The sequence below is a fragment of the Doryrhamphus excisus genome, linkage group LG9, assembly GCF_037039965.1.
Source record: "Doryrhamphus excisus strain RoL-2023G ecotype Guam linkage group LG9, RoL_Dexc_Guam_v1.1, whole genome shotgun sequence".
In the NCBI taxonomy this organism is placed as follows: Eukaryota; Metazoa; Chordata; class Actinopteri; order Syngnathiformes; family Syngnathidae; genus Doryrhamphus; species Doryrhamphus excisus.
In genome coordinates this window covers 1,086,087-1,104,074 of record NC_136365.1, presented here as the reverse complement: position 1 = coordinate 1,104,074, position 17,988 = coordinate 1,086,087, and the positions used below count along the sequence as shown (strand labels likewise).

The following is a 17,988-nucleotide window of genomic DNA, read 5'->3' as shown; positions in this document are numbered from 1 at the left end:
ATAGACAGACGTGTACTTTACTGTAATGAGTAATGTACATGTTAATGCACAATCACAGCATGTTTATCAAATGGTAAACAATGCTGTTAGAGGTTTTTTTCCAGGGTTTCTTATTAAAAATAAGTCCCTCCCAATGATGTGCACTGTTGGCTAGCTCATGCTAACTAATTATCTTTCGTTACATGATGATGGGCAAAAATCCCTTTAGCTAGCAGGTGGGTTTGGAGGGGGTAGAGCGAGCCACTTGTCAAAATGGACATTTTTATGGGTGTATCATTCACTTGCATTTTTCACCATGAACCCCCACACAAATCAGGGATCGACTGTAAAGTAAAAACATTGAGGGTATTCCTTCTCAAATCACATTTAATGCTAAGCTAAACAACATGATCATGACATGATCAAAAGGGAGCATAAATTGCACTGTTCAATTCTAAGTAGTCAAGAAAATATGAGGTATTGTGCCCTTAAGGAACAAAAACAAAACAACCTAAGAGTGTCAAGCGGACTTAAGGCTATTTTAAAAGAAGCCTCTCAATGCACACATTCACTTTGTTAAATACAATGACCCACATAACCAACCATTACCCAGCATGCCTTGCCCTCCTCTCCATTCAGATGATAACTGTCACAAAGGAGAACCCGCAGGAAATTTGTGACTATGTTGCCCGTGGTGGCATGAATAGTATGAATACGTCTGACCTAACAGACAACATGGACAAATGTGAACTACAATAGTGAATATCTTATTGGTAATTGACTGCAGTCAAATATAATAACCTTTAATTATTTTAAAATCAACACTACAGGAGCACGTAAACATTGCATCCCAGTTTCACAGTTTCAACCTCCAAAACTGTATCTCAAATTGAGTGTATTCAGGATTTAATGTATGAAAATATGTGTTTGTAACAAGCAACGGTATCACGATGAACTGCATGAGTAATTCCTGTGCTTCCCGCCTGTGATGACTCACTTTGATTGTCTGGTTTCACTGTTACTTCACAAAGGTGTGGCCTTTCTGACAAATGCAGGTGCACGATACGCATGACAGCACCAAAGAATGGAAATATGATGCAGTGTTTTCAAAGTTGTACATAAAATAGGCTGCTTTAAAATCATACAACTGCTTAGCATGGAAGTGTTGAATCTAAATCAAGATTGAAATCAAAATCATTGCACAAACTCCCCCTTATCTTAAGCAAGTGGGCATGAAGAAGTGCATACAGTAACAGTAAATGTAGGTTTGATACAATAATGTGGAATTTAGCCCTTTAATGATTCAATGCTTCCTAACAATGTTGCAACATTATGAGTGGTTGGAGTTCCAAGAAAGCACTTATTGTTGCACAATTTACTTTTCAGTGTTTATTTGCAGGACATGTCCAAATTGCGTTTTTCTACACATTATTTTCCAAACATAAATCACCTTCATTTTTTTGAGCACATTTTCCCCTCTATACTGTCTGCTAAGGAAGCACAATGACTGTTTACGTCACACACACGTCATAATCAAAGACATGACAGATTGCAAAACATATGAAAACTGTTATGGTAGCAATACCGTCCAAAGAACAAGTCACAAATATGAATTGTAACATAAAGATATCCGAACAAACCGAGTGTTCGAGGTTGTTCCAGACTCGAAAGGCACTGACTTTAAAGAGTCGTAACGTTTAAAAAGCAGCCGCAAAGCAAACAGGGTGGGGTCGCTTGAGAAGGGGGCGGAGTCTGCGCGGAGGTGACGCCGCTCTGCCTCTTGTGTGTTGTGGACTTTCTACCAGCAGTGCTACGGGCGAGAGTGGCTGGAAGTTGGGCGAATACAACAAGCAAGTACTCCTGCCCTAACGAAAAACAGCTTTTGCTGGGGAATACTCTCGAACGCTTGAGTGTAAAAAAAAAAAAGTCGACAGGTGAGTTTTGTTGCATTTTGTTCCGAAACTACTGTTGTCCCCACTCGTTGTTTCTCAGTCGTTGTTGTTTTGTAACTAGAAAATCGAACCGAGGTGACGTGTAAGGTTTTATTAATGTATTTATGACTCAAGTCGACAGTTAATCGTTAAGCTAATGAAGCTAATGTGTTTCGTGTTTGCTGTTCATTTCCGCATGCCTCGCGCAGGCTGCTACCTGTTCTTGTAATTCAAGCTACGCTAGCAGTTCCCCATTTTTCGTCAAAATATGAATCTGTCATGTTTTAACGTACTTCTAGCTGTGGAATCATTGTGTTTCATCTTTGGGCTTAGTATCGACTGCTTATCTTGACGTCACTTGTCAATAAAGTCCCACAGTGTTATCAGAGGGAGCGCGCAGAGAGTGTATGCGCGTACACGCGTGAGACAGGTGAATGACTAGAGCAGGGGGGACCAAACTTTACCCGCCCAGCGTCACATACAGGAAAAACAAAAAAGTATTTGTATTGAATTTACCTTTTGTATATATGTAAAGCCAAAGCTTTGTGTTAAATTATGCCGTTTTCTTCTATTTTCCTAATTTTTGCTCTTTTCTTCAGTGTAAAGTTTTATTTTTACAATGTTGCAATAATTTACCAGGCCGCACATTGGATACTCCTGAACTAGAGGTGACATTTAAATATTCAGAATGTGTACAAGCTTGAACTATGAAGACAAGTTACAGACTGTTGAACAGATGGCTTGAAATCATAAAAGATTTCAGATATTAATACGTTTAATAAGTCAACATTTGCTGTGTTTCATGATACTACTACTGAAATGTGAGCTGAAATTGACTCCACCAGTTGCCAACTTGAAGTGAAAGTGGTTTGGAATTGGTAACAATAACGCCAATATCCCCTCTGTCCCTCTGATGTCTCGCTCATCCCAACATTTGAGACAGATGGCTGCCCCCTGTTTGAGGTTTCTTCCGTATAGGGAGTTTTTCCTTGCCTCCGTCGCCAAGTGCTTGGTCATGCATGGTTTGGTTGGTTCTTTTTAATGTATGTGGAACGTAATGCCTTGAGACAGTACTGAAATTGTTGTTTTGATCCATTTTTGATGCATTTGTAGCACCAAAACACAGTAAAGACAATAGTCTGGAGATTAACTTGTATTTGGAATAATGGGTGCCGCTAAATAAAGCCCCCCCCCATACTAATACCAAATTGGGAGCCATCTTTTGTTGACGCGTGACACATCACTGTATTGTGTGACACTAAATAATGAATCATCCCTTAAATGGTTGTTACTACAGCTTCTTCTCCTGCCGCTGCCAAGCTGGCCCTGATATTGTTGCTCCAGGCTTGACAAGAAAGCATTTTTCCAATCCTGCTTAGCAGCCACGGGAGCACACATTCCTTTCATTTAGGTTGATGATTAATACCACTGAAATCAGCATTGAGCTGAAATGACGTTTTTCCTCATCCTCCCCTTTCTGATGCGATTAACGTCATGTCCAACTTCTTGCATCAACATAAACTGACATGTAAAATGTTTTAATGGTGCAAGCAAGCGTTACTGTTTTGCAAGCTGAAAAGATGTGTTTTTAATGGAATCCAGCTGTATGTATGTCCAGTCTAGGTCCTTGTCTGTGTCTGGATGAAGAGGGTCGGGTGCCAATATGTTGTCTCAAGTAGCAGCAGCAGACAAGCCTTGTGGCTGGAAAGCTGCACCCGTCTGCCCTCGGGGGAAGAGGGTGGATGGGTGCTGGGCTAGCAGTAGGGGGTGACTTGCTTTAGATTTCACAGATACAGCTGTGGTAGCACAGTGATAATCTCCCCCCCTCCTGCTTAATTCCCTCATACTGTCCTACATTAGCAGAGGAAGGGGCCAGGAGATCCTGGCGTTTATAAATAGGTCTACACTTTGAAAAGGGGATTAGTGTATGTGTATGGCATGTAGCCTAACCTCTTTGTTTGACTGGCAGAATGAATTTTCCGGTAAATTCCTGTTTCCTCCCTCTCCTGTGCCTGACTGAGTACTTTCTGAGGGCTCGGTCGGAGCCACTCGGCATACATGTCGCGTGACCTGTTTTGTGTCTTTGCATGTCACCTTGCCTTGTCACCTTGTTCCCATACAGAGGATTTTCTGGACAGACTATAGGCCTGACTTGACTGATGTGGTTTTACTGGCATAATGATAGGAATGACTGTGGATTAATTTTTTTTTCACTTAGTTTCAAAGCTGGTTGTACTGCATATCCCTGAACTGCAGTTTCTACTCAACTGTGGGAAGACACAATGGTGCAGATTAACTCAACATTTCCAGTTAATTAAGTCTGTAAAGTTTATGTCTGCCTCTGGCAAAACTCTTGTCTAAACCCCAGCATATCAGGCTTGCATGCCAAATACAGCAGTCTCTGTTTTCTTCATGAATACGTTATCGTGCTTTCATTACCAACTGAATATCCAAGCAGGAGTGAGTGAACTTGATGCTGTCACTGCCTCCAATGAAAATGTTTTGCACTTTGGTGATTTTGTTTATCCGGGCAATGACTCTCATTCCTGATACGGGTTTTTTGTGTCTATTTTTTCTTCTCAGTGTCCTTTTATGTGTATTTTCTTCCCAGTCTCCTTGTGTTACTACCAATGCTTTAATTGAGGAAAGTGGGGACCGCGACGTTGTGGTTTTGACACAAAGTAAATCACCAGGGACTTGTTAGGTCATAAACATGAAAACACTCCAGCATCTCAAATGGAAAGTTGTATCACAGTATCACACAGCAAGCGAGAATGCCGTGACTCATAGTTTCTGCTAAGTTATTTTTCTGTTGGAGCTGCATTTTTAAAGGATTTAGATTTGATACATTGCTGTGGCTTTGTGCTTGTCAGCTGGACTTTTCCCAGTGTTGTATTCTTTTGGGCTGCCATTCCCTCCTGTTCCTCCCTCTAGTTGGATGTTTGTATTCTCTCTGAAAAATTCATCATGTGTCACATCTCCTCACTGTGCAAGCACACAATGATGCACAACCGTGTCAGTGTGAGCAGAAAGTGCTTGTCTGTTCCCAAACGTGGCTTTGGCCACCAAACTTGGCCCGTAAGCACAAAAGTTTTCAGGCTCTTTGGTTGCATCCAGTAGAGACACTTGAATCCCTTGGTGTTTTTCACTGTGACAGCAGTCAAAGGAACAATAATGCCACTCTTTTCCACTCTTTAACACACAGAAAGTCTGTGTTGAATCAGACACTTGGGCCCTTCTCATTCCATCTTATTTTCGGCCACTTTTTGGGGTGAAACATTTTTTTTTTTACTTTGTAGGTGGATCCAAATGCAATATCCTTGCAGAAAAACCCTTCTTAGCGTAAGAGGCAAGAAGTGATGTGACAGTGATGTAGAATTTAGCCATTTTGACATTCCACATAACACATCAACAATTGGTGCTTCCAAGACAACACAATTAACTTTTATATGCATATAAATACACTTGAGGACGCATAAATGTTTATGTCACACCCCTCCTAATGTGAAAGACTTCTCTACAGAGCTCTTCCTCATAGAACAGTGCACAGAACAATGGAGTTGTACAGGCATGCTGAGCTTTTGGTGTTGACACGATCATCTTAATTTTTGTTCAATATCACATATACTTATATATTTTCAAGAACTTGGACAAGAAGTTGGATGTTTTCCACCAGAGATGTTTTTTGAAAAATCCTGAAAGCGAGCCTGCAAAGAGTAATGTCCACACCATTCCACGAAATTATCCATCGCCTCAGGCTAGCAGGACGCATCGTAAGATTGCCTAACAACCGTCATGCAAAAACAGAAATTACCTGGATGAGGTCGTTGAGTCTATGAGAACTAGACAGAAAAGAAAAGTACAATGACAAAAATTATGACCAGTCTTCTTAACTAAGTCACAAAACAACACAGGTACATTTTGAAATGTTATTGTATAAATTATATTATTGTCAACATTTTTTTGAGACCAAATTATGATAATACAGGCAACTGACACAATATGGCGGTTCGATTATGGCTCCCACGCTATGTTGTGATTTTGGAGAAATTAATTCATTAATGATTACTGTTTGGTGGTAGGTTATGGTCTATATTAGTCAAAACATAAGGATATGGATTATTCTGGCCACTAGGCATCGGTAAGGTTAAACTGGCTGAGATTGACTGGGGGAAAAGGTTCTCCTCTCATTCTGTGTGGAAATGGTAAGTTTTTGGCTGCTTTGTGTCTTCTTCACTCAGTTTGAAACCCTCATTTGAATTTTTTTTTTTTACCTGAACCAGTATGACACCCCATTAGAAGTGTAGTCCATCAACAGTGACTTACCCCCCACTTTGTCCGTGAGTGGATTTTTGGTCTAATTTCGGTGCGGAGGAAAGTAGTTCTGGCTTGTTGCTGCGGTCACAGTCAAGTAAAGATTTGGCTTCCCTGTGTTATTTTCTGTCCGTTCACATCACTACACCCTCTCGTCTGTTCATTGTTGGGTGTATGTTCCACAGTGTTTACATGCACAAATGGAGACCGCTGTGGTCTTCATCCGCTGTGGAACACAAACAAAATGGACAGGCGAGAGAGAGACAAAATAACACAGCACATCTGAGAGCTTAGACTTTTTCTTTAACAGTTGTTGACTTCAGTCTGCTTATCCTCACTTGGTCACGGAGTATGCTGGAGCCTATCCCAGATGTCTTTGGGCAAGAGGGGGGGTACACTCTGGACTGGTCGCCAGCCAACCATTATGAACAACCATTCACACTCATATCCATTTGTATGGACAATTTAGAGTCTCCAATTAACCTAACATATTTTTGGAATGTGGGAGGAAGCCGGAAGAGAAGTGGGAGAACATGCAATCTCCGCACAGAGTTGGCCGATACAAATATGTGCATGTTTATGACACAAGCTCGTTTTACAAATCCACACATACTAATAAAATAAATAAATGGGAAATGAGTAAATAATGAATAATGAACAAATATGTCTGACTGTTATGTCAACCAATCTGCTGCACAGGCCATGCCAATGAAAGGTCATTGTCAGGCCGAGCACACGGCTCTCACCATTTCCCTCCCTTCTTTATCAGCCTATGTAATATGATCTACCCAACACACGGCCCCTCCTCAGAGACAACTCGCATTTCCTTTGATTCACAAGAAATCACCCTACACACCAGTCCACAGCCACCAAACCCCATCCACTGGCCTCAGTCGACCCTTTTGAAGTCGTGCAGTAAATTAGCTGGCGAATGAATACAAGGGCTTCTTATTTTATTCATTTGGTGTGCTGCTCCAGTTGACTTGTGTTGAGAGTGCCGGGAATGTTTCCAGATCACCCAAAGAAGGGGAGTGTGTTGCAATATCTGCCTTTTTTTAGACACATTTAATTTGTGTGTTGCGCAACACTGCACCAGAAGTATGTCATTTTCCATTCTTTCCCTGAGCTCTTGGCTTGGTGATGTTCCTGTCCTCTGGATTCCATCATCATCTGTTAGTCAATTTGCAAAAACACTGTTTTTGCAAAAGGAAGGTCAGCAATTGTGCAATTAGTTATTCATGTAAGTGTGTCTCCATAGTTTGATGTCAGCATTTGCCAAAGTACAGCTTTTCTCAATAAACGACTCCTCTTGGATCCAGCACTGGTGTTAGATAATTTTAACTGCTATTTCCTGTCACCCACCGCACAGAATCCATTAGCTGTGCGTCATTCACAACCTTCCATCTATATTGATTTCTAATGAACATCTATCCAGTTAACCCCTCCGAGGTCCGTTATAGTGCTGGAACTGCAGTTGCGCAACAGCGGGGCCATATGTGGCTTTGGGACCGGAAGATTTTGGGTGTGTTAAAGTGGATCCCACCGGGATAGCTGCACCCCGACTCTGCAGAAATGCGACAGATAGGAGGTCCGCTTTGGGGTCTGCCCAGTTCTCCACCAAGGGCACCTGGTGCTTGGTGTGGTAAGTCCTCAGGGAAACAGTTCAACGGAAGAGGGCTTTGTGTGTCAGGGTTTGTGTGTGTGTGTGTGTGTGTGTGTGTGTCAGGCGATACGTCTAATACTTGATCTGTGTCTATACAGATGGTGAAAGCATTACACTTGTGTGCCAGCATAATCTGTTCTTTATTCGCACGTCAGTGTAAACATTAAATGTTAAATTATCTATATTACCAGTATATATTATAGAAAAACCTGCAAATTGGACTCCCGGGGTCACCTGTGGTTTAGTCACTGCTATCGTAGTCCTTTTTTCCAAAGTATCTCTTGGCTGTTTATTTTCCATCTGCCCTTTCTCTCGTGCTGTTGGCACCTCAATCACATGGCTCGAAATTGAGATTAGGATAACACTTAGCTTCACTCCCTGGTGTTGGCATCTAATCATCATAGGTTTGTTTTCCTTCTCATGCATTTCAAGTGCATCACACCCAAAGTAACAATGGAGGACCACAGGGATGTTGTTGCTTTTTTTTGCTTTTAACATTTACATTAATATGTCCAGCGGAGTCATGTTTCTTTCTCTTTTCTGTGCATTCTAACGAGAGAAAACGACTTGGCATGAGCCAGCTAATATTGCATGGCATGGGACTTTAAAGCCCTAAAGAGATGACATGAGAAGCACTGCCATCCGGGGGGGGACAGTGGATTGATTAGAAACAATAGATCAAGAGAAATCCTGAAGATAACATGTATCCTGGACATTATGCCATATTTGATATTGAATCAGATTGTATTTTATGTACGTAAAGAACATATTCAACACGGTTATCCCATTTTTATATATATATATATATATAATCGTGTTTAATGTACTGCTCATTTAATACCCAAAACTCAAATGTTCACTAAAAGCTGAGGAAATCAGACAGCAAAGGTCGAGTACTAATGTTATTCTTGCCAAACCATAAGAGAGTGCCTAGCAAATCATTGCTTTATGAAGTAGAACCAGCATTCATCTCCAACGCGCTGGGCCTCCTGCCCAGCTGATTCAATCCTGTTTGTGACGGCAAAGTCCAAATCTGGCTCACTGGAATGTTAAAAAACTATGTGGAAATACATAAGTATAAATATTCCACTTTTCATAGTTAATTGTCAGCGCTGGAATCCTGCCATCCAGCCATTCCGTGTATTTCCGATAATTCCACACATACACTACCCCTGCTGAGAGCTTGTCACCACTGGGGAGTGGGGAGACACTCCCTGACACTCCCTCTCTGTCTAGCGTGCCTGAGTGAAAAGGGGAGGCAGTAAATTTGTTGCGAGCGCGGACATCATGACGATATCCATTGTTACTCGAGTGTCTGCAGGTTTAAAAATTAATGAGCAGGTTGCTGAGATAATTTTAGAGCAGCGAGGTCGGAAGGGAGTGGGGAAAACATGATGTGCGAGGCTCAACGCAGCGCGGTTTGAATGTGCTATGCCTGTGTGGAATGTCACAGTGGCGTTTTAGCGGCGCTGCTGAACAGTGTAAGCCCTGCATTTCTGTTGCAACTTGTTCACCTGCAGCTTTCACTTAGAATGCGACTCGGGTATTTTTTACTTCAAAGAGGCGCTTCCGACCATGCATGGAAGACATTGCTCAACGAGATAGTGGGTGTTGTCCTTCTGAGTGAAGAGTGTTGCTTACATACTACTGTGCAATTATGTGTTTGTGGGAATGGCACTGACGGAGCAATGTACAGTGAGAGGGAAATCATGTATCATTAACTGGAAGAGAGCAAAGTCCACTCGGAAGCACAAAAATGGACACTTTTCTTGTTGTTGTTTTTCTAGCTCGTACAGCCTTATCTGTAAACAAGGAAGCCCTTTAGACATCAGATGGGTCAGCAGATAAAATCCCCACAGTGCCCCCCTTTTGCCCATGCAGAGTTTCGGTTACCTAGGTGATATGAGGGGTGTGTCGCAGCTTTGCAACAGTTCGCTGAACTCACTGCCTCGCCCAGGAAAACAAAGACTGCCCCTGATTTACAGGAAACTTGTGTTGGCTCTGTTGCAGTTTCAGTGGACAAAAGCTAGAATAACAAAAAGCTGATATAAAAAAAGTTGATAAACAGAAAAAAACTTAGATGCCAGTTAGCATCTAATGAGGATGAGGCCACACCCCGTAACAGTGATTTACAGTGTGATCTTGTACACACGAGCCATTGCGTTATCATGTAACATGTAGCTGCAAGTAGTTTGGGGCCTGGTTAGGCAGGATCTACAGCCCTAGGGGCGCTCTCAGCTGAAGGCGAAAAATACATGTTTAACTGTTGTTAATGTAAAAGTGCCAGTTTGTGCAGCAGAGAGAAAACTCATAGGTAATTTTCTTTTATTCTAAAATGTGCAAATTGTAATTCCAGAATTTTGCAGGAGCTACCGATTGGCATTCAGTTTGTTACCTGGGAGAGAAATACATATGTAGGTTTGCATATACACCAAATCACCGTATTCAATGTGAATTACTTATTTCATGCAAGCATGTGCAAAAAAGATGATTTCAGGATTTTTGACAAATTATGATCCATCACTGTGCTCCATGTCCAGTCTGCTCCAGCAAGTACTCCTAACACACTACTCTTTGTACATGCTGATGCACAATACTTGAGTCAGTCGACACGAAGCAGCACAGTGGGTGCATTGTGTTATCAAGTCGTTCGTTACGGCTATTAAAAATGCAGATGTTTCTGTGATGAGGAAGACTTCTGTGGTGGATCATTTCCCAGCTGCAGAAATGGGCAGGAGACAAGCATTCTTTCAGCCTTGTCATTTTGGGTTTGATGTTTGGAATGATGGAGCAAATGTATGAACGGAATTATCTTGACAAAAGCTAGACAGTTGTTGCAATAACCAATACACTGAATGTTTTACATGTTTTAGAATGCTACAAGGAGGAGGATTGGATTGAGAAAAAGATGATTCAAAAAGACGGGAAGTCTTTACAGCAGACATGCTCTGACACATGTCTGTTACGTCATCCGGAATGCTGATAAAACACTCGTGTATTCCAAAAAAATTGGATGACTTGATGCTCCCTGTGTTCGGTATTGAGGTGAATATGATTAAGCGCTGAAGCTGAAGTTACAGCTATTTAGGGACAAGCTTGTGTGCAGCTTGTATTCTCAACTCCCTGTCACACACACACACACACACACATACACACTAACCCAAAACCAGCCGGACAGGTTCCTGTTTGCCATGCGTCAGCACTAGCTGCTCCCACGACTGTATGGGTGGAGGCCCAAGGTGAAAGGTCAGCAGAGCCAGCTAGCATTCCTAATTTACAGCTGCCTCTCTCTCCGTCTTCACCCTACTCCCCCGTGATTTGCTTGAAAGGCGTGGGGGGCAACGTGCACGCTGCACACTCGCGTAGCATTCAAATACAGTCCCTTGCTCTCATGTTTGCAAATGAAAATTATTCATGTTGTTATGTGAAGTGTGTACTCGTTGATGCAGAGCTTAATATCGTATATAATATGAGATATCCTTGGCTTGTGCTTTTTCTGCAGGCTTGTGACTGCAGGAGACGAGGATGGCTTTGCAAAGTAAGTGTTCATGTCCTTGAACATATTAGTCAATGAAATTCTTCAGTCGTTCATTTAAATGGAAGTTGCTTGTGTGTGGTTAATGTCCTTATATTGAATTAAGTATCATTAAAGCTACTAGAGAAGGATTTAGTCTGACTTGAAGTTTCTCCTCTCTTCGTGCTTGACAGTGGGCGAGCTGGACAGAGGAGTCACAAAGGTCACTGAGTGGCAAGAGAGGAAATACCAGATTGACTCGGGCATCCAGTCTGGAGCCAACACGGTCAGAGATGATGACGGCGACTTCACCACCTCCAAGCAGTACACCATGACCACCGTCACGACAGAACCGGCCGGTAAGACCCACCTTTAGCATAGCACGATGAGCATCGTCATCATTGAATGTCCTTCCTTTTCCAGACTCCCAATACGTGTTGACCAGAGCCCAGCGTGTGCGTGCCGCCATGTTCCCGGAGACGCTGGAGGAAAGCACCACCATCTTGACTACGACCCAAACAGATCCGTCCCAGATGACCAACGTCCAGCGACTAGCAGAGCCTTCCCAGATGCTCAAGGCAGCCATTATTCATCTGATCAACTACCAAGATGACGCCGAGCTGGCCACACGTGCCGTGCCTGAACTTACCAAACTGCTCAACGATGAAGATCAGGTACATCCTGATCCGTCCACACACACAGCTGACATCTATCTACACAACACAAAACTGTTCAATATCATACTTGCCTGTAGAGAGGCATTTTGTACAGCTTCTTTATAAAATCAACAATAGTAATGTGACGTTTTTGCATATTAAAGCAAACAGAGCTCTGCTATTGGCAGATAAAAAATGCAATCAGTGCATCCGTGTATCTTATATTGTCCACACAACCAGCTAAACTACTTTCAAATATTTCAACAAAAAATCATTTCCAAGCGGAAGCCTTACTCCAAACAATCCAAATGGTTGTCTTTCCTTCAGGCGGTGGTCAGCAAGGCAGCTCAGATCGTCAACCAACTGACACGCAAGGAGGCGTCCCGCCATGCGTTGATGCAGTCGCCGCAGGTGGTGTCTGCAGTGGTCCGAGCCATGCAGAACACCAGTGACATGGAGACGGCCAGGGTCACAGCCAGCATCCTTCACAACCTCTCCCACAAAAGAGAGGGTCTGCTCTCCATTTTCAAGTCTGGGGGCATTCCTGCGCTTGTCCGCATGCTCAGGTACTGCAGCGTTTCTCACACGTCAATCAAGGCACTCCGCGATATTCAATATAGTGTATAATTAGTGGACCAGACTGGCCATCTCCAGGACTTAAGTAAAATGACATTATCCCTCTTTGGTGTCCCTCAGCTCTCCCGTGGAATCGGTGCTCTTTTATGCCATCACAACACTCCACAACCTCCTCCTGCACCAGGAGGGAGCCAAAATGGCCGTTCGTCTGGCTGACGGTCTGCAGAGAATGGTTCCCCTCCTGAAGAAAAGCAACCCCAAGTTTTTGGCCATCACAACAGACTGTCTGCAACTGCTGTCCTATGGCAACCAGGAGAGCAAGGTGTGTTTCTGTGTGTGTCAGGCCGCGGGTACAAATGCCTGAGTTATACTTTGTTAGGCGTGTGTGTGCACGATTTGAACAGGTTTCAGGTTTATTCAAACCTTGGGTGTGGCTACAGAGCCGAACATGGGATGGGATGTGTTCTGCGTGCTTGGACAGGTCATAGTCTATGTGCCACGATTCTTAAAGGCGTTTCCAGATAAGGCCCAACTGAAAATGTAATCTCTCTTCATAATCGTGTATAATGTTTGTCTCACAGCTTATCATCCTTGCCAATGGGGGTCCTGAGGGTCTTGTTCACATCATGAGGAACTACAACTATGAGAAACTGCTGTGGACCACCAGTCGTGTGCTCAAAGTCCTATCTGTGTGCCCCAGCAACAAACCCGCCATTGTAGAGGCTGGTATGTGAGATATGTCTATTCACTTCCCACACCTGTGTGCACGAGCCAGTCGTGCAGGTGTGGCAACTCTTTGTTATACCGCATCAACTGCAGTGCGTAGTTTTTGAGCTAACGCGTGTGCTGCCTCCAGGTGGGATGCAAGCTCTGGGTAAGCACTTGACTGGCTCGAGCCAGCGTCTGATGCAGAACTGCTTGTGGACACTCAGGAACCTGTCTGATGCTGCCACCAAGCAGGTGTGTTCTCCCTTTTAGGTGTTCAATGTCATCGTGCAACTACACAACTATCCCCCAAATAACGTGAAATGTCCCTGCTGCGTTTCAGGAGGGAATGGACGGCCTGTTGCAGGTGTTGGTCAACCTGTTGAGCTCAGACGACATCAACATGCTCACCTGTGCCACCGGGGTCTTGTCCAATCTCACATGCAACAATGCCTACAATAAAACTCTGGTCACCCAGAGCAACGGCGTGGAAGCGCTGATCCACGCTATACTGCGTGCTGGCGAGAAAGAGGATGTGACTGAACCCGCCATTTGCGCCCTGCGTCACCTGACTTCACGCCACCAGCAGGCTGAGGTGGCACAGAACGCAGTGAGGAGACACTACGGCATCCCTGCCATCGTCAAGCTGCTGAACCAGCCGTACTACTGGCCTGTTATAAAGGTGAGTGGTGACCATGTAATGGCTTCAAAACCTTATTCTTGTTTTCCTGTCCTGAAGGTGGTGGTTGGCCTGATCCGTAACCTGGCTCTGTGCCCGGAGAACCAGGCTCCACTGAGGGACGCAGGAGCCATCCCCCGCCTGGTCAACCTGTTGCTCAAAGCCCACCAGGATGCCCAGAAACATGGCTCGTCCAACCAGCAGACATACCAGGTACAATCTTCATGTTTAGGAGGTCTTTTTGTGTCTATTGTTGTCTTTGTTTCCTACCTGTTGTTGTGTTCCGTCAGGATGGAGTAAGGATGGAGGAGATTGTGGAGGGCTGCACCGGAGCTCTGCACATCCTAGCCAGAGACCCTGTCAACAGAGCAGAGATTGCCAATTTGCAGACCATTCCTCTCTTTGTTCAGGTATTAGTGGGGAAAAACTCACCTTTTTTGTTGTCACTCCTGTCTGTTGTATAAATCTCCTTCTCCTCCTCCTCCTCCTCCTCCTCCCAGCTTCTCTACTCACCGATGGACAATGTGAAGCGTGTGGCGGCCGGCGTGCTGTGTGAGCTGGCTCTGGACAAACAATCAGCCGAGGCCATCGACAGCGAGGGAGCATCTCCTCCGCTGATGGAACTGCTGCACTCCAACAACGAGGGCATCGGTACGACTCCCGTGTTTTTACATTCAGTTCAATTCAATACTTTGTTGTCATAGTGAATAACAAAGAAATGTTATGAGAACATCATACAAAAATTCCAAAAAGACATCCAGTGATACCGTAGTCAGTGCGGGCACAAATATGACATTGATGTAATGTGGGCTCCTCATTCACCGTGTTACTTCTTCACAAACTTGAACTTGTCGGCAATCAGAAACATCAGCTAAGTTGGCGAAATAACTTGGAAAGTCAAAATTGAAGACTTTTTTTTTACTTTTTCTCAGCAACGTACGCTGCCGCCGTCCTCTTCCGCATCTCTGAGGATAAGAACGCCGAGTACAAGAAGAGAGTTTCCAGAGAGCTCACACACTCCATGTTCAAGCACGACCCCGCCGCCTGGGAAATGGTGAGAGTTGGGCGCTCCTGGCGCTACCACAGCGACAACACAACCTTCTTAAACATCTCCTGTTGACTTATTTACTGTACATTCAACACTCGTTTTGACCTTGGCTGATCCCTCTGCAGGCCCACAACAGCGTCCCGCTTGATGTACCCTACCAAGACGGTGAGTGTGTGTGCCTGTTCACGTCCCTCACCAAGCATTATTAGCATGCAGTGAGCAATGCCGTGAGTGAAGCGATTGCTTCCCAGCAACAGCCCACGCGGGCACTATGACGTCAACATATACAAGAAGTCATCTTCCCAAGTTGACCAATCACTTCCTTGTCAGATTAGTCACCACCTCTGCTGGACTTCCCTCTGGGCCTCTTAAGGGAGAACTGCACTTAAAAATTAGATTTTGTCCATCAATTCAAGACATTTCACTTTCTAAAGATATAAAAACAGATAAAAAATGAGTTAAGTAAGAATGCATGTGATGGGATGCACCTATTCTGCCTAGAAAAAAACCCAAGAATGCTCTATACAGTTTAATGTGACGTGCATGATAACCAAGCTACGGCGGCATTACTGGCGGCTGCACGATGGACAAGTGGTTAGCGCGCAGGCCTCGCAGCTAGGAGACCAGAGTTTGATTCCACCCTCTGCCATCTCTGTGTAGAGTTTGCATGTTCTCCCCGTGCATGCGTGGGTTTTCTCCGGGGACTACGGCTTCCTCCCACATTCCAAAAACATGCTAGGTTAATTAGCCACTCCAAATTGTCCATAGGTATGAATGTGAGTGTGAATGGTTGTTTGTCTATATGTGCCCTGTGATTGGCTGGCCACCAGTCCAGGATGTACCCCGCCTCTCACCCCAAGACAGCTGGGATAGGCTCCAGCATCCCCGCGACCCTCGTGAGGATAAGCGGTAGAAAATGAATGAATGGTGGTCCCCCACCCCCTACGCCCCCACCGGCTATCTATTAGCCATCTAGATAGAATAGGTGTGTCCCATTCCATGCATTACATCTTTAGAAGGCATAGAAAAAAGAAAGACATTTTTTTTTTAAAGTGCATTGCATCTCAATCCTCCATCATTACATGGCCTTGCTTTTAGCATCTTTTGCTCTCTCTGAAACATGCTTGTGTCTTTGCAGAGATGGACGCTCCTTTCCAAAACTATGGAGGCTACGGCGGTGACATACCCATGGACGGCGTTGATGGCGTGATGCATGACGATTTTGCCGTCAACATGCCCTACGACCGACAACAGCAGTTTGAGCCTTATTAAAGGTCGGTATTAAAGGTCGCAAATGTCGCTGCCCTCGTACGGCACCACAGCTTTATTACTAAATGCTAAACATAATGCAATAAAACAATAAATCTCGGAGATAAACTGTTTGATACGTGAAAATGAAAACGTAGCAACAGATAAAATCGGTGCAAAGATGACTTCCTCACTGAGGTCTTTAAATCTAACTATCAAATTATTTTGTATTTCTATAAGACTTAAAGCCTTTTGCTGATTGAAGCGCTCATGACTTACTCCTCCTCGTTCGTCTTTTAGTGTCATTTCATTTGACAGGAGCCAATAATGAGCTATGAACCCATTAACCCATTTGGAAATTGCAGGAAGTCATTACTCAATGTAACAGTCCCAAGGTCATCTTACAAACAACATTAAACTCATCACACATCGACTTAACACCTTCCCCATAATGGATTTCATCTGAGCAAAGCATTTCATTGGAGGACAAGCGGCATCGAATGGATGGCCCTGCGATGCTGTTTGTGTCCACCAGAGCACATAGGGAAGCTGACGTCATTGCAGCGCCTCAATTAATACATTGCTCGGATGCAATGCAAATTTTAAACTCGTACAGGTGTATGTTTGTATATTTCTAAGGTATACATTTGGGTGTTAAATTGCTGCGTGATGAGTTTAGTCTCTTTGTAAGATGCCACCGCGAGTCAGACTGTTATTTAAAATAGGAGGAGGCTCTGGAATCTGAACACTTTGGCCAACAGGAGAAGAATGTACACAAGTTGAGGTTTCTAAAGTAGTTTAGTCAAAGAAGCTTACTCGCAAGCCTCACTGGGATCTAATATCTAATATCATTGTTTGTTTTTTTATTTTTTTTTCTGTTTGTGTCATTCTGTTTTGTCCTTGTCACAGACCCTGACGTGAGATGAAGGTGGTGGAGAAGCTGTCATGGAACAAAGAAGATCTTGATTCCCTCTGCATCAGTGTACCTTCTTATATGTAATATAATCTTCTAATCTTAACAGGTCTTACATATGTTTTTATAGTCTAATATCGATGATCATCATTTATACAAAGACCATGCGTGTCGGTTGTGGCTCGAAAAAAACTTCTAAGGTTGTGTGTGTGTGTGTGTGTGTGTGTGTGCGCGCGTGTGCATGTGTGTGTGCTTCAGCTTCCGGGTGGGTTATCTATGCCAAAGAGATTTTACGTTGTGAAGATCACATAACTTCCTCTGTATGTAGTATGTATGTATCCATCTTGTATCTTTTAGCGAGAGGACTAGTTGACAAGACTACCACAGGTGGATCTTTAACGCCTTTTAAACGACACGAGCGCCTGCGCGGTAGTTTTGACAAGCAATTGTCGACTTTGTCCTGCTGTAACCCCAAACTATTTGACACATGGTGCTTTTTTTGCCACACAACTGTGGAGACGCGCTTTTAGGGAGGGGAGGAAGTGTTGCTTAGCAAGGTGGTTGTTGTCTGGAATTGTACGATTTTATTTGATTTCATCTTTTTTTTACAGGGGAAAAAGGATTGCTTAGTTTGCTTAGCCAGGATTCTAATTGTCAGTTTGAACCAAAAGTAAGAGCTTGTGTGTCTTTCTAACTTTATAACAATTTGATGTCAAATCTCTGATTGAGGCGTTGGCTCAGCAGATTGACTGATTTCTTTCT

General features: G+C 43.7%; 1 protein-coding gene across 1 annotated transcript; it reads left to right on the top strand.

The window, feature by feature from the left end:
* The first annotated feature begins 1,726 nt into the window (after window positions 1-1,726).
* Window positions 1,727-17,551, top strand: jupa (junction plakoglobin a). The gene is made up of 16 exons (XM_058064690.2): window positions 1,727-1,913; window positions 11,390-11,425; window positions 11,596-11,760; window positions 11,825-12,075; window positions 12,385-12,623; window positions 12,754-12,955; window positions 13,215-13,359; window positions 13,490-13,593; window positions 13,682-14,020; window positions 14,078-14,230; window positions 14,308-14,427; window positions 14,518-14,668; window positions 14,950-15,071; window positions 15,191-15,230; window positions 16,204-16,339; window positions 17,223-17,551. Exons 2-15 carry the CDS (start codon window positions 11,413-11,415, stop codon window positions 16,335-16,337), a joined length of 2,178 nt encoding a protein of 725 aa, XP_057920673.2. The 5' UTR covers window positions 1,727-1,913; window positions 11,390-11,412; the 3' UTR covers window positions 16,338-16,339; window positions 17,223-17,551.
* Window positions 17,552-17,988: the final 437 nt, after the last annotated feature.

Excerpts from the sequence above, each read along its gene's own strand:
- jupa (XM_058064690.2), top strand. Across the intron at positions 13,594-13,681 it reads CTGATGCTGCCACCAAGCAG|GAGGGAATGGACGGCCTGTT; the intron begins GTGTGTTCTCCC and ends GCTGCGTTTCAG. Across the intron at positions 15,072-15,190 it reads ACCCCGCCGCCTGGGAAATG|GCCCACAACAGCGTCCCGCT; the intron begins GTGAGAGTTGGG and ends ATCCCTCTGCAG.